Below are 16,006 nucleotides of genomic sequence, written 5' to 3' on the forward strand. Positions count from 1 at the left end.
AAAAATGGACCACTCTCTTCACATCAGTTCAGTCAGTGTACTGTTTTAGTAAATGAATTACTCCGGGATGTTGGTTTGTTTGAACTCAGAGGGAGTGTCAGACACATTAAAAAAAGTTAACAGCTTTAGTCATTTGTGTATTAATGCGTATTGGAGACGCAAACCGTTTGAAACGATTCAGTTCGATTTGGTAAACTGGTTCAAGAAGATCCAGTTACATCGAGTGATTTGTTCGCGAACCGGATATCACAAACTGCTTTGTTTTGAACTCTCTCACAACAGACACAGAAGAGAAGAAAATGCTGTATAAAGTCGTAGTTTTTGCTATTTTTGGACCAAAATGTATTTTCGATGCTTAAAAATTTTCTAACTAACCCTCACACAGCTTCAATGGAGGGACTGAGAGCTCTCGGACTAAATCTAAAATATCTTAAACTGTGTTCCGAAGATAAACGGAGGTCTCAATGGTTTGGAACGACATGAGGGTGAGTTATTAATTAAATAATTTTAATTATTGGGTGAACTAACCCTTTAACACTGGACTTCAAGCAACTTGAGCTATGAGCTTCTCCACCCTTCCTTCAGACTCTAGGACCTTGGTTTCCAAATGAAATACAAAACTTGCTCTCATCTGAAAAGAGGACTTTGGACCACTGGGCAACAGTCCAGTTCTTCTTCTCCTTAGACACCTCTGATGTTGTCTGTGGTTCAGGAGTGGCTTAACAAGAGAAATACGACAACTGTAGCCAAATTCCTTGACATGTCTGTATGCCTTGACCCAAGCCTCAGTCCATTCCTTGTGAAGTTACTCAAATTCTTGAATTGATTTTGCTGACAATCCTCATAAGACTGCGGTTCTCTCCATTGGTTGTGTATCTTTTTCGTCCACACTATATACTTCCACTCAACTTTCTGTTAACATGCTTGGATACAGCACTCTGTGAACAGCCAGCTTCTTTGGCAATGCATTTTTGTGGCTTACCCTCCTTGTGAAGGGTGTCGATGATTGTCTTCTGGACAACTGTCAGATCAGTAGTCTTCCCCATGATTGTGTAGTCTAGTCAACCAAACTGAGAGACCACTCTGAAGGCTCAGGAAACCTTTGCAGATGTTTTGAGTTAATTATCACATTGGCATGTCACCATATTCTAATTTGTTGAGATAATGAATTGGTGGGTGTTTGTTAAATGTGAGCCAAAATCATCACAATTAAAAGTACCAAAGATTTAAACTACTTCAGTCTGTTTATTTAATATACAAGTTTCACAATTTGAGTTGAATTACTGAAATAAATGAACTTTTCCACAACATTTGAATTTGAGTTTTTTTTTTTTTTTTTTTATTAACTGTCTGTCTGTCAGTCAGTTAGTTATGTTTGGACTTAACATGTCTCTTCGTTTCCAGGGGGACACTCCAAAGCATCGTGCTGAGAAGGCGAAAGATGCAGAACTTGCGGCGTATCTCGAGAACCGCCAGCACTACCAAATGATCCAGCGTGAGGACCAGGAGACTGCTGTTTGACTTTAACCTCTCAACCCTCACCTCAACCGGTGCCCTCCTTTTTGTGCCAAAACAACAGTTACCAAAAATGTATCGCTAAACCTGTCTTAGGCTCTCTGGACCGCAGCGGGGGTGATACATTCCCAGAGAGGGAAGATGGTTGCACACTGTACTGTCTCTGAAGGGGTCCCAAGCTTTCATCATCTTTCTCTGAATGACTTAATGTCTTTCATTTCATCGCACTGCCAAAACATCTTAAGAGTTTGTATTTATGAGACAGAATCCATATGTTAATGCACTCATCAAGCTTGCTTTTCTAGTTTGACAATGCTGAATGTTAAACGAATACAATGAGGATTTAAAGATGCATGGGCTGGTGTCTGTCTCCAGATTCATCCCTGTCTGTAAAAGTATCTGGAGCATTCACCATAGCCCTGACTCCACAACTAGGTTCAGTATTGCTCTGTCATGGCTGAGCAATAATCTGGTTGGTCGTACAGCGCATTAACCAGAACCAACATTTCAGTTAGCTGACTTATTTCCTAAAGACAGTAGAGCCATTAAATGACATGTTGTTAATGTACAGTATAATGTAACTTTTTAGACTGCCCTGCACTGAAAGAGTTCAGGTTGGTTCAAAGATCGGAATGTTCTCTGGGTTCTTGATCTCAAGTATCAGAACTATTTAGATGTTTTTCAGGTGTGTCATGGGAAGGATTTTGCATTTTCATAGATTTCTGTGCTGTTTCTAGTAGCTTCTGTTTAAGAGGCATTTGCACTGTAGCTTTGATTGCCTTCTTTATTCTATACTCTGGATTTATAATTGTTGTACTCAAATACGGCTTCTTTCCTACAATATTTTTAAGTAAATAGATGTTTATATAATTTGTAGCTCTAAAAGATGTGTGGTCATGTTTGTATTATAAAACTTTAGATTTTGGTTTATTGGAGTTGAGAATAGATCTCTTTGTGATTCAGCTCATTTTTCTTAAATCTTTGTGATAAAACAACGCACTCTGTAAGTTTATCGTTTTGTTCCATTTTTTTTTTTTTTTTGTGCTGATGTCTTTTAGACATTTAGACGAGATTTAAGGATGCTTATATTTATTTTCCTAAATCATTATATATTGAAATTCATTTGGCATTGAAAGCGTACATATTTAATAATATAAGTAATTTATGACTTATTTACATTATAGGATGAAACTCTTCTCTGTCCAGAGAGTTACTACTTCATCAATGATATGACCCACTTATTTCAAAGTTCTTTACAATGTAATTCTACAGTATGTATGCGTATTCATATTGTAAATAAGTAACACTGTGTTTGGGTTAACACACTAGCATCTTTAGTGCTATTCATTTGCTGTTGGAAATGCATTTTCAGCACTCTCAGTTATGTTCTTTCTTTGGAAAGTTTGAGTGTTTCAAAAACCATCTATCCATCCATCTCACCCTTTTACCCAGACAGCTGTTTGACAGGAGCCTTGATGAACGAGATTATATGAATGACATCATATGCCATAAACACTGAACTCACTGAACTCTTTCAATAAACATGTGATATGTCTTAATGATCGGATTACTTAAAATTCTTAAGACTATTTTTTTTTTTAAAGGTCAGAGATACCCCCCTTAGACCTTTTTAGTATGAAAAATTGGGTTTGCTCCTGTAGCTCAATTGGTAGAGCACTGCATTTTCATAGCCTGAATGCTCTTTAAGTCACTTTGGATAAAATCATCTGCTAAATGCATAAATTAAATTTTTTAATTTAATTTACATTTTGACAATAGAAATTGTTCCTATTTTTATCCTTTCATCCCATTCTTTTCATGTTCCATCTGAGAAGTGTAAAGGCTGATATATATAGGACACAAATACATTTTTACGATTGGTGTTACTAAATAACTCCCATACTATAGTAATCAAAAAGCAGTTTCATATAGTTTAGACCCGTGGTTCCCAACAATGACCCGAATCAGATGTGTTTGATTAAGGAGACTTGCAGAACATGCAGTGTTGGGGTGCCTCCAGGGTCAGGGTTGGGAACCACTGCTTTAGACATACATCGCATCACAAATGCATTCTGGGAGAAACCAAAGCTAGCAGATGGGCTGACACTGTAAATGGTCTTCAAGCCAACAGAGCTTTTTACTTAATCATGCCAACTTCATTCCTTTACTGAGGAATTTCGATCGTTTAATTTTACTGTTTGAGATAAACAGCCTACAGAAAACCTCTCGCACTCAGTGATTGCAGGGATTAAGAGACAATTTTGTGAGTTTCTTCATAATTATCATAATCCTAAAACTTGAGTTTGTCAGACTAATAGGCAGAACAGATGGCATAGATTTGCCACAAATGTTTCAACTCATTCATCAACACTTGGAGCGTGTTTTTAAAGCTTGAATCTTTGAAAGCAGTTGTACTGAGTTTGTTACGTTTTAATTTAAAATATGTTAGAACCTTGCTACAATGCTCTACTAGACTTTTTACACTTTTTTTTCTGTAAAATGTGTAATCGATTTGGACTTGTATTTCCATAGAAATACAACAACCTTAAATTACTTATGTCATTTTCAAATATGAGTGTGTCCACAATTCCATACCTGATCACAAGCAATATGAATCTTTGACTGGCATGATAATGTTCTACTGCATGAATTTTAATGGCCAGTTTTTAAGTGCTGAAGACTGCATTTAGCATATCATTTCTATATCTCTAAGGGCAAGTGAGGTCTATGCCCTGCATTGACCCTGCACTGTTACTTTTAATTTAGTCTAGTTTTAAGATTTTATAACCCAGGCTTTAATGATATGGTTATTTTGTTTTGGTGTTGATCCATTTACTCTGTGGCTCATTCAGAAGAGATTGTTAGTGATGCTGGCAGCATCATATTACCCTTCAGTCTCCTCTGCTATGATTTTTTCTCGTCCAAACATCAGATCATGTACAGTGCTTCATTATAAATAATTCATACATGTTGTCTCAAGCAGCTATTTACAGCTAGACCTTTCATTATCTTATTAAAACCAAGTTTTAAATACATGGCTTATTTCAGCCTCTCTTATCGTCAGCAATACACTGCAAGCACTAGTTTTGCCATTATTTACTTTTCCTCTAATATCCTATTTTTCTTCATATAGTGGAGACACTATTGAAGTATATTCCATTTTCAGTACTTCATCACCAATATTATCAATGCACACTCCATTTTTATGGCATACTTAAGAGATGAGATTTTCCAAGAAATCTCACATTTTTTTATTCTTATATGGAAATCTTACTTTAACTTTCAAAGGGCAAAGCAATGTAATGTATGTACTTTGAATTTCTGAATGTGTTTTGTTGCTGTGTATTTTCTTGCTCAATGAAACTCTTTAGCCTTTAGCCATCATTGAGATGCATGAAAGCAGTAAGACGATGAAGAACTGCCTCTTTCATTGATTTACAGGGAAAGCGATCTGACATTTATACTTATTTTGTGTCTAGTTTGAGGTTTGATGAGGAGAAACCAGAAAGTATGGGTTTCAGTGCAATATATTGGGTTTAAAGACATGTTTTATGAATATTTTGTTCTGTAATGCAGTTAATATTTATCTCTTCAGTGAACTTATCTGTTGCTGTCTGTTTAATAAAATAATAAAGCCTCCTGAATATTTCATACTGAACAGCAAGGTCATTTGTTGCTTCTCACAAATATTTTAAGAGACTGGATGTTGAGTGATCTTTCTGTCCTTATAATAATCTTACAAAGCCTATGAATTATTTGAATGAGTGAATAATTTTAAAGCAAAAAATGTCTGATTCAGTGTAAAGGATAAGAGTCAGATCTGATCCACCACTTGAACATAAATGCTTTTTCTATGCCTTAAGAACTCTTCAGAGTAATCAGACCCTCATGTGTTTTCATGTACAGTAGGTTGATTAAACGGTGGCTACTTATTTTAAGGTAAGAGTTTTTTTTTTGGGGGGGGGGGGGGGTTAAGAGGCTTTGGAAAAATGTATATTCTCCTGTATTGCATTCGGGTCTCCCTCTAGTCCACAGATGGATGAATGTGAGGCTTTGCAGTCTAAAACAGCTCAGAACTATTTCCATTTTAATGCGGTTTTATCATCCTTGGAATGTATTAACAACATTTCCCCCAGACTCTGATACCGAGTTTCTTTTTGTCTCTGCAGGAGTGAGCTGTCGGCTCAGAGATGAGACGCAGGTATTAATAAGAGAAATGCAATTCCTGTCCCAATAAAAGAGTCATGATATCAGTCATTGAGTTATCACCATAAATGATATGACTGTATAATCCTGATGATGTGCTCTATGCAAGATTTTCTTTCTTTGTATGTTTTTATTTAATTATTATTTTTATTGCTGTAACTCATTTGTATTTTTTTCTTAATTATAATTGTGTGAGACTTGATTGTGTGAGACTTGAAAATATAATACATACATATATATTAGGTCTATATATGATACATATATATATATATATATATATATATATATATATATATATATATATATATATATATATATATATATGTGTGATACATAAATTTTTAACATAATTTTTTCATCTAATTTTTCAGGTTGTGTAAATTAACATGATTGAATGCAATGTGAATGAACATGAATTGACAACAAACAATAACACAAATCAACATTAACCTAGATTTACAAAATGATGTAATTGTTGTCCATTGTTAGATTATGATACATGGCATTAACTGAATAACCTCTTCACTGTTTAAAGTCATTGCGGTCGTCTTTCATTACATATTAAAAATAAATAATAATAATGTGTATGTGAGATGAAGTCCATTCTTCTGGTCATGCTCTGAGTGAATAATCACACCATGAACGCCGGCTTCACTTCTATCTTAGAAAGCTAGACTTCACCCTCAACTCTTTAACCTTTTCATGGACAAACACTCACATGCTGGTTCACCCTTTGCCCATTTGGCAAGCTTCCCCATGACTTCCCGCTGCTCCAAAGAAGCAGAGAGTGGCAAGAGGAGGAGTGTTGGGGTTTTGTGGATCATTTGTGGTGGCTGTGAGCTGCCTTTTATTCAAGCAGTGATTGTTCCATCTGGTCCTCTGTTGGGAGACAGAGGTTTCACTGTGGAGATCAAGGAGGAGGTCTTGCCTTTTCAGATTGCTACAAAATATGTAGCCTGTATAAACCTCCCAACCTCTCAACCCGTTCTTTCTTTCTCTTTGTTTCTCACCCCACTTTGATTTCCTCGAACACCCCCACCCCACACCATTTTCCCTGTGGTCTTTTTAGTCCTCTTGGAGCGGATGTGTGAAATGGACAGTACATTGCATTCAAAGAAAAAAATAAAATGTTTTAAAATACATGCTATAACTTACGTGATCAAATCCACTCAGTCCTAAATTCACATGTAATGCATGTTGGCTATTACAGGCATTATTTTTAAAACAAGAACTACAGAAGATGTGCTCTGACTGAAATGTAAAGCTTACAGAAAAACCATAAAAATCAATTTTCAAATATGCCATCACCAAAAATATCATCTGATGCTCCACATCCATGTAGTTTACCATAATTTTTTATTGATCTATGGGGCCATGTGTGTGCTGCTGTAAAAGTGCATGATTGTGCAACAAGTGTGTGTTTGTATAGTCAGAGTGGGTTTTACAGTATGTGAATGCTATGAGAATGGCTTTATGAGTTGGCTCAGGTCATTGTATGTGTTGTGTTCTGGCCTGTCTAGGCCTGCGGAGAGATTGTTTATCTGACTGCACCATTTGTCCTATTGAGCCGCTGTTTCCTGCCCTTAGGGGTCTACACACACATTCACAAATACACCCACGTGAAATCATATAGCAGGCAAAAAAGAAGAGAATCTATAGCCTCTGAAAACATTTTAGCTGTTTATAATGATTTAGGGCGTTTGCAGTATAAACAAAAATATACACAGAACTGTAAGAAAGTACTTTTATGATTTAAAGAGATATTTTACAGATTCAACCTGTCCTGTTTTTATTGATGTAGGTGACCTTTTTGTGGTAAGAGACCGACATTCCAGCAAGGTTTGAACTTTCTATCAGAGTTTCTATCCATTACATTTCCATATAATATATATATATATATTTGTCTTTCTTTTTAAATGATGGTTTGCAAAATTGAGATGGTACTTGTTTGTAATATTAACGTGGTTATAGTACATAATCCAGAGGTTCTGTTATTGGTAGCCAGGTTCCTATACAATGATACGAGTAGACATCTTGTTTGTATGCTGAATTTGTAAATAGTCATATAGTCAGTTCAGCATTGGTCATGGTAGTCAGATACATTGTTTTAAATCCTCTGTTGACTTAGAAGTCATTTTGTTTTCTCTCTGTACTATTTTTCCTTTGGGTGTTTTGATCATTTGATTCAGTCTTATTGGGTTTCTGTCCTTTAAGCAACTGCCAAAAGTGCTTGTGAACACAGCCATCTCTGTTATCAATTAATAAGTGGAGGGTTTTGCTTTCACAGTAGAATTTGTGTATTTATTTATTTTTTATTAGCCTATATATATAGCCTATGTATAATACTGTACTGTATACTACATTGCTATTTTAAGTATATTGTTCTTATTATATTGTCTAATAATATAATTATTATAAAATAAAAAAAAATTTAATTTAAGTTGACATACAGTTCAGGTTTCATGGCTGTGCCTGAGGTCTATTGACCGAGGCTGACGTGGGCTGTGACGTCACAGGGGGTTCATTTAAATGGGCTTCAGGGGGAGAGAAGCAGATTAAATTAGTTTGGGGGGAAACAAAGAGTCGGAACGACGCATAAAGGCGGATGCTGGAGAAGAGTTCACACTCGAAACTTAAGCAAGACTATTTAGTTTTTCAGTGTGAAAACTTTCAACAGAAAACAAGTGAGTTTACTCTGCTCTTTTCACATCAACAGTTGTTATATGACCAGTTATGGGTTTTCTGTTTGATTTAATCCGTTAAACTTTTTTAGAAAGTGCCATTGGAAAGATATAAATCGAAAAAGTTAACGTATATCTATTTTTTTTCACGCGATATACATATACGAATACAAATATTTAGACACCAAGTGCGGACAACACAGTTTTAAAAGTAGATTTTAATGATGATTGTAAAACTATTAAAGAAGAGCGTTTAGATAAACATCCGATATGAATTCAGTGGGGGGTTTTGTTATCCATAAATGAAGTTACTAGACGTTCTGAGGCGAGACTACGTCTGTGCCGCGAGCTGGTGCATTCTTGCAATGTAGGAAACGGTTTACTGCACGGGACGAGTAAGAGGACCATCAGTTGATGATGAAAGTTTATTTTCATAATAGACGAATGTACAAAATATGAAACCACAAACAAAGTGAAACTACTGCTTTACACCAAATTACACAGTTTAGGTGGAAATAGAACATTTTTAAACTACTTGAATCGGTAGTGGTCAAATGTAAGATTTTTCTACCACAATTTGAGGCTTAAGTGTATTGATTACATTTACTGTTCACAGTATTAATATGAATGAATTTTTTTGGGGTATCCTTAGGCATGTTCTGGATCGCCTCCCCTTTCACTCACACTCAATGTGCCCAGTTGCTTTGTGGATAGGCAGCTTGTTTTGGCTGTCTTTGCAAAAAAGTTTTTACACATAGCATGTGGTGGTCTATTCTAAGCAAAATTATTGCACAGATGCTTTTCAGTGTCATAAGTATATTATTATTCGATGTACTTTTGACATTGGCTTATTTCAGCTTTACTGAAATGTAAATAGTGTATTTATGAAATGAAGTGCATATGAAAAGTGTGCATGTATCACGATAATTCAGTTCTCTTGCTCAAATCCTGTGTGTGTGTGTGTGTTGTATCATTGTGCATTTAATGCTCTTGGCTAAATTCACTCTCTCTCTCTCCTCTTGGATAGAGTGATTAAAGTGAGTACGGTCAAAGGGTGCAGGGCAGAAAGGAAGAGGTCTGCGTTTCATCTTCTCTTGCTCTTTCAGAGACCCTTTTCACCTGACCTGCATTCTGACCCCCAACACACACACACACTTTCATTTCTCTTTCTTTACACACTTCCAGGGCCTTTTCATCCCAGAGTGGGAAGAAAGTGCAAAAAAATTCACTTTTATTCAAGGGATTACATATTTGGAGCTATACTGCTTCACAGCACTTCAGCAAAGTTGTAAACATTCAACCTTTTGGCCTCTGCCATGTTTTGATGTGAGCATATAGCAGAGAAAGAGAGACAGAGAGATTCTCTGGGTAAAAACACTGTGATCAGATAAAATAAAACAGACAGTAAGTGAGAGAAGAAAACTGATCACATCAATGTTAACCAGTTCATATGAATAATTCTGGGCAGTGTGCACGAATGCATATTATAGTTATTATTTATATAAGACACCACTCCAAGCAAGTTTCATATGCATTTAAGGGTTTATTTCACATTACTACAGTGGAGAAATAGAGTGTTTCATAGTGATATTACAAAGCTCTCTTGCCCTCTATAGTAAAGATATGCATTTAACTGGATATATAAGTGTACTGTATGTCCTCAGGGTGAGTAGATAACGTGTCTCAGTCACTGATTTCTCTTTAAGGAGCACAGATATAGTTACATGTTAATTTTTGTGTGTGCCTCACTAACTCTGAACCCTCAGATTCACAGGCCTCCAGTGCTATGCTAGTCAGTTTCTGTCAGAAAGCATTTGGTGAATCACTTACTGGACTGGTGACAGCCTTTGCGTGCGTGCGTGTGTGTGTGTGTGTGGACATAACCCAGCTGCATACACCCATCAGAAAGAATGATGGGAGACTCACAGTGATTTACGACTGCTTGCCCCGGACCTGTGTTTGAGTAAATCTTGTGCTGAAGTGAACTTAAACAGCTGTTTTTGGTTTGAGCACTGTCTCCAGACGTCTCTCTCCTCCCCCGTGTCTGTCTGTCAGTCTGTCTCTCTCTCTGCGGTTTAGATGACTGATAAAACCAGTGCAGACTTGAACTCCTCCTGCACTGTGTCTGAAGACTAACGCTCAGTACCAGCTCAGCCTTAAGGGCCTGCTTTGCTTCAGACTTAATGAAAGCACCTCCGTTTAATATAGTCTTTACAGAAAAACGCAGAGCTTGTAATAGAGATTAAGAGCTGCTGAAAGGAAAGACTCCAAATGGAAATCTGTAATTGAAAAGTGGCACTGATAAGCGTGAAACTGTGCCATATGTCTGACTATGAGTGAAGTGGGTCAGAGCTTTGTGTTGTTTTCTCTGCTATGGAAATGAGTTTGAAGTCCAGCTGGTTGCGCGGCGAGGGACTCGCACACTCGAGCGCTGGGTGTTTGGAACACTCTGAAAAGATGTGAGGGGAGGAGAGAGGACCAGAGGAGGGGAGAGAAGAGAAACCGTGTGTGTCCAGCGTTCCCGCATTCCTCTGCGCTTGTGATAATGGAAGCCCCATGGCGTATGATGAGTGAGTAAGGCCCTCAAAGAGCATGTGTTTCTGTGAGAGGAATGGGGCTTTTAAAGGGTTTTCTGTGTGTGTGGACCCAGCGGGTCAGAGCAGCCTCGTTAGGATGTCTGGAACACCCCCCCCCCACCCCCATCACTCACTCACTCACACACACACACACACACACACACACACACACACACACACACACACACATTCCCCACAAAGAAGACTGCCTGATGAGAGATTTTGAAGAAGGGTCAGAGAAAAAAAAAGGTGAGGAGGGGGAATTTTTGGGACCCGGAGAGGGGGTGAAGACATTTTTGGGCCAGGAAAATGGGGGTTGGGGTGCTGGAGATTTGTGTTTTTCTGAGAGAGGTTAGTCACGCTCTGCTGAGTGGCTGACACTTAATTACTGTTTGGAGGGAGTTGCAGGATTTACTGGGTCAACAGAATATTTTATAAACAGCTTTAGAAGAGCATTTACTGTCAGAGAGTGAAAGATGGAGAGAAAAAACAGAGGTACTGTAGAAAGCATTTTTACTGCCTCTGCTTATGGTGACCTGTAAAGGTCTGGTGCCTGAGTGATGAGGGACGGCGTTTGAGCTGGAAGTTACGGCTGTGAAATACCTCAACCACGATGGGAACAAGAGCAGCTAGAAAACATGATCTGATGGGTCCTCCAGAGAAAAATGGCCAATGTTTAATTAAATGAATGGAAGGACGGACACTTGAACTGCAGTGTATGGACAGTGGTATAGTCAGAACAAGAGACTTGTTTGCACCTAATAGATGCTTAATTATCCTCAAAGACCGTACAATACTGCTTTTCATCACTCCAGCTAATTCTGGCTGCTTTGAGTCTTGCGTCTCACAGAGACCGTCCTCTCTTTCAACAGGAGATCAGCTTTTGTTACCGTTAATTGCTTTTCCTGCGAACAGAAGTCTGAACCAGGTCGTCTTATTGACAAAGAAGTCCCTCCCACACTGACAGTGGTTCTGAGTTGTTAGTAAATGTGTCTGATGTGTGAATGTGCGTTCTGTAATCTGAGTGGGTCCATATGTGAGTGTACGTCTCTGCGTGAGCTGCTGCTTCAGTCCTCTCTTTCCGGAAGAATGGCGTCCCGCGGCGATGATTCCATTCTCTTCACACAATACGCTCCTACTATCTCACAGCACGAGGGCAACTCATCGCCATGGAGATCACAAGCAGAGGCTAAAGAGCGCGCTCACGCAGACAAAGTCACAAACACAAAACCCATAGAAGAAGATCTGTGCACATGGAGGAACCCTCATTTGAGATGATCCAGGGAAACAAATGTGAGACTGAAAAAGGTCTTTTTCTCAGAAAAAAAATCTGTATCTAAATTTTGCACCTACCATTCACAATGTTAATGAAAATAAACGTCCCACCATTGTCGGCACTGTGGGGCCTTGTTTTTTTTAGTTTTTAATGCTGACATGTTGAGAAGCAGAAGAGCAACAGAGATTGATACACAGCTGAGCAGAGACAGAGAGAGAACACAGATGTGAGGACTGAGTCTCTGGAGCCGGATACCAGTCAGGACAGAAGACACACGTCAAGTCTCTTTCTCTTGCGTGTGAATGGATGTTAGTCAGGGGTGCGAATGTTCCTGTGTTGTTTTGGATGTTTATGTTTCCTGATTCAAAGCAACACGCTTGTAGACTGGCGGTGCTTTCGGTGCCGTATTATTATAATTCACCATGTATTTTCCCATTTCAGTAGCTGTTACATCATACTTCTGTGTGAGGTGTTTGTGTGCCATTTCTGTGGGCGGCTGGAGAAATTTAAGCGCTGTTGTTACATTATAATCTGGTGGCAGTGATAGCAGAGAATCACGCAGTCCTCCAGCATTATGACCTTTTGTGTTTGCACGAGCCAAGTCTGCGACATTTGAATGCCAGTCCACTGAATTCAGTCGGTGAAGCTCGAATTAATCATTCTGAATGATCACTCTTATCAGCTCCATTCATTCATCTCTAATTGGGAATTTGAAATATTAAATGGGCAAAGTAATGCCTCAGCATAGATTTTTTTATTTTTATTTTATTGTATTTATTTAGTTGACAGGGACATTGTACATTAATAAAACATTCCTGTAAATGTACCAGAATTAGCCAAAGGCTATTTTCCATCCGTAGTCCCTGGACAAGTTGTTACAAGTCACCCTAAAAGAAAATGTAATTAAAAATACATACAGTACTAGTAAATTTCATTTAGATGGCTAGATTACTGTCCTGCCCTTAGATAACCGTACTTATTACAGAAACTGTAATTTTGCTGTGCAACAGCTGAAGATTGTGTGTGTTTTTCAGAATGCGTGGCCTGTTATCCACCCTCATCGTGGTGCTGCTGGCCTTAATGATCGTGACCACAGAGGCGGGGAAAAACAAGAAAGGTATCAAATATTGCAAGAGACCATCTCTCTCCTCTTTTATTTCTTGCATTAGTTCAGTTCTCATATAGAATTATATCCTGTGATTTCACACTTGGAATCTTAAGGATGGAACACATTACTTTTGAACAAATTTTGCCCCAATTTGGAGTATGGACAAGTCAGCGCTAGTTGCTGGAAGTCTGAGCCAGTATACAATTTTTGGGCATTTTATAGAAATTGCATTTAGTGTATGATGGACATAGACTCCAAATTTTAGCTTCTGACTGTGATTTCATCCAGTTGAAGGATTACAAACATGTTATTTCTATTTGCTATCCAAACATGATATTTTGAGCCAGTTTTAGAAGGCATATTTTCATTCATCGTGCTTCTTCTATAAAAGTTTGTGGTGTTGGGATCGGCTTGCAAGTCTGCTGGTGTATGATTTTCAATTGTTTGCTGTATATTGCCAAGTTGTTTTCTTCTATAACCATTTACAGTGTTTTAAAATGTGTTCTGTTGTTTTAGTATATTCCAGCCTTAAAAGTACAGTTCACCCAATGAAAATTATCTTCATGTACTCACCCTCAAGTTTTTCCAAGAGTATAGTTCTCCTGTAAAAGAAAATATTTTGAAAAATGTTATCAAATGTAATCAAAAGGTCACTGGTAGCCATTGATTCCCATGGTATGGAATATGGAAGCCAGTAGCTACCAGCTACTATTTGGTTACCAGCATTCTTCAAAATATCTTTTCAGTTTTGGGTGAACTATCCCTTTAAGCAAATACTGACAGATCACAATAAATGTGTTGCTTTTAAACCTAAGCAGTTTTGCATGAGTTTCTGTGCTACTTGGCTGAAGGGGAGAACTGAAATAACGCTTCCTGTGTGTCATGTGACAGAGAAGAATAAAGGAGGTAAGGGTGGTTCGGACTGTGCAGAGTGGCGCTTTGGCAGTTGTGTGGCCAATAACGGAGACTGTGGAGCAGGCACGAGGGAAGGCACCTGCAGTGAGCAGACCAAGAAAGTCAAATGCCGAGTGCCCTGCAACTGGAAGAAAGACTTTGGAGGTGAGTAAAACTGGACATACTTATTAAATTTAGCCTTCACTTTTATTTCTGGCATTTAATTTTTATAGTAAGTGCTTTTGTGCTGCTGTGGATTTCTGTTTGTTCTGTGCATTTTAAATCATCTTACAAACTAAATTGTAATGCATTACAATTGCAGCCGACTGCAAGTATAAGTTTGGGAACTGGGGCGAGTGTGACGCAACCACAAGCACAAAGAGCCGCTCTGGCACTCTGGTGAAGGCTCTCTTCAGCGTCGACTGTCAGCAAACCATCTCTGTGTCCAAACCATGCACCACCAAGATCAAAAACAAACCCAAAGGTACACCGTCAACACCAAACCCAAAACTGAGCTATTTAAGTCTTTTAACACGAGCTTCCTCAAACACACATGACTCGACAGGTGTAAGCAGTAGTTTAGTTTGCTTTGGCTGAATGTGTGTAATCTGCTCTGGTTGTGTAATCTTGGCCTGTTGGCCGTGGTGGGCTTCTGAGTGGGATTCTGAAATCAATAATGAACCTCTGCTCATGCATAAGAGGCAGATGTCTTTCCTTTCGAATCATATGTTTGTGGTTAATATGCTTATCGGAATGTGGATTCATGCTATAATACTGTAGCATTATTTTCTTAGAGCGTGTGCATTTCTAACCAGCGTGAGATAGGGAGGCGTCGTCAAGACGTTCGGCTTTACCGCTGGATCTGACTAATGAGATTGTGTCAATCTCTCCACAGGAAAGAAAGGCAAGGGGAAAGGAAACTAAAGGGAGCATGAGATCCAGAGGAGCAGTAAACACCCCGTGATCATCTGTCATCCAAACACGGCCTTTTATATCTCTATACTCAGTGTTCTTCAGCATGAGCCGAACTCGCACTATAGCCACAAACACATAGCTTTAGAAGACTATGACAGAGAACCAGCTGAGTGTCTGACACGTTATGTGACTCTTTGATGTGTGGGGGAGGGGAGAATAAAATGCCGTTGCTTAGCGTGTGGTGCCCTGTAGTTGACCCATTCCTCTGATGTTTCCCTCCAGCACAGATCTCTCTCTCTCTTTCTCTCTCTCTCTGTCGTTACTATCTATCAGCTGTGTAAGCCTCAGGCCTCTCATTTGCTAAAGGACAACAATCACTAGAATTCAATCAGACACATCTGTTTTATTACTGTTTTACTTACACATTTGCTTTTGTAAAATTGTGTAATTTACAGGATTATATTACTAGTAGGGTATACAAGTAGTGTTTGGATAAGTCACCCTTCTCTTTTTTTGTATCCTAAAATATAAAACTGAGGAGTGTTGTTTGAAATAAATGATTTCTCTTTTTCTATAAAAGGTGTAGTTTATGTAAAAGTGAAAATACCCCAATACTGTTACAGTACTTTTCTTTTCTTTTTGACTCGACTGTTACTAACAGACCTAAGGGTGACCTAAGAGGGTTACCAGCATTAAACTGCATGGAGAGGAGACCGTTCCCTCTTGTGCAAACCTCTTTTATAAAATCATTTAAGAAAGGCAGTAATGTTTTGTTACTGAGTGGTGTGTGTTATGCAGTGTTAACTAAAGGTAAATGAGTGATGACAGTTCATTA

The 16,006-nt window shown here is 38.3% G+C and overlaps 2 protein-coding genes across 15 annotated transcripts in view; both read left to right on the forward strand.

Moving 5' to 3' along the window:
- The window catches only part of dgkza (diacylglycerol kinase, zeta a), a 104,511-nt gene extending 99,539 nt beyond the window's left edge, over nucleotides 1-4,972 (forward strand). For all 14 annotated transcript variants that reach the window (XM_026267704.1, XM_026267705.1, XM_026267703.1 and 11 more), the window contains one exon: nucleotides 1,405-4,972. In XM_026267704.1, the coding sequence (XP_026123489.1) occupies nucleotides 1,405-1,521 (117 nt within the window). In that variant the 3' untranslated portion in view covers nucleotides 1,522-4,972. The remainder of the gene's footprint in view (nucleotides 1-1,404) is intronic.
- A 3,261-nt stretch (nucleotides 4,973-8,233) lies between these two features.
- On the forward strand, nucleotides 8,234-15,889 carry mdka (midkine a). Its single transcript, XM_026267712.1, has 5 exons — nucleotides 8,234-8,405; nucleotides 13,289-13,371; nucleotides 14,254-14,421; nucleotides 14,579-14,740; nucleotides 15,152-15,889. The coding sequence occupies exons 2-5, from the start codon at nucleotides 13,290-13,292 to the stop codon at nucleotides 15,178-15,180; spliced, it is 441 nt and encodes a 146-aa protein (XP_026123497.1). The 5' UTR covers nucleotides 8,234-8,405; nucleotide 13,289; the 3' UTR covers nucleotides 15,181-15,889.
- The last annotated feature ends 117 nt before the right edge of the window (nucleotides 15,890-16,006 follow it).

The sequence above is a fragment of the Carassius auratus genome, chromosome 7, assembly GCF_003368295.1.
Source record: "Carassius auratus strain Wakin chromosome 7, ASM336829v1, whole genome shotgun sequence".
In the NCBI taxonomy this organism is placed as follows: domain Eukaryota; kingdom Metazoa; phylum Chordata; class Actinopteri; order Cypriniformes; family Cyprinidae; genus Carassius; species Carassius auratus.

Coding starts and splice junctions, on each gene's coding strand:
- mdka (XM_026267712.1), top strand. CDS start 13,290: ATGCGTGGCCTGTTATCCACCCTCATCGTGGTGCTGCTGGCCTTAATG. Junction 13,372..14,253: donor GGCGGGGAAAAACAAGAAAG/GTATCAAATATT, acceptor GTCATGTGACAG/AGAAGAATAAAGGAGGTAAG. Junction 14,741..15,151: donor GATCAAAAACAAACCCAAAG/GTACACCGTCAA, acceptor ATCTCTCCACAG/GAAAGAAAGGCAAGGGGAAA.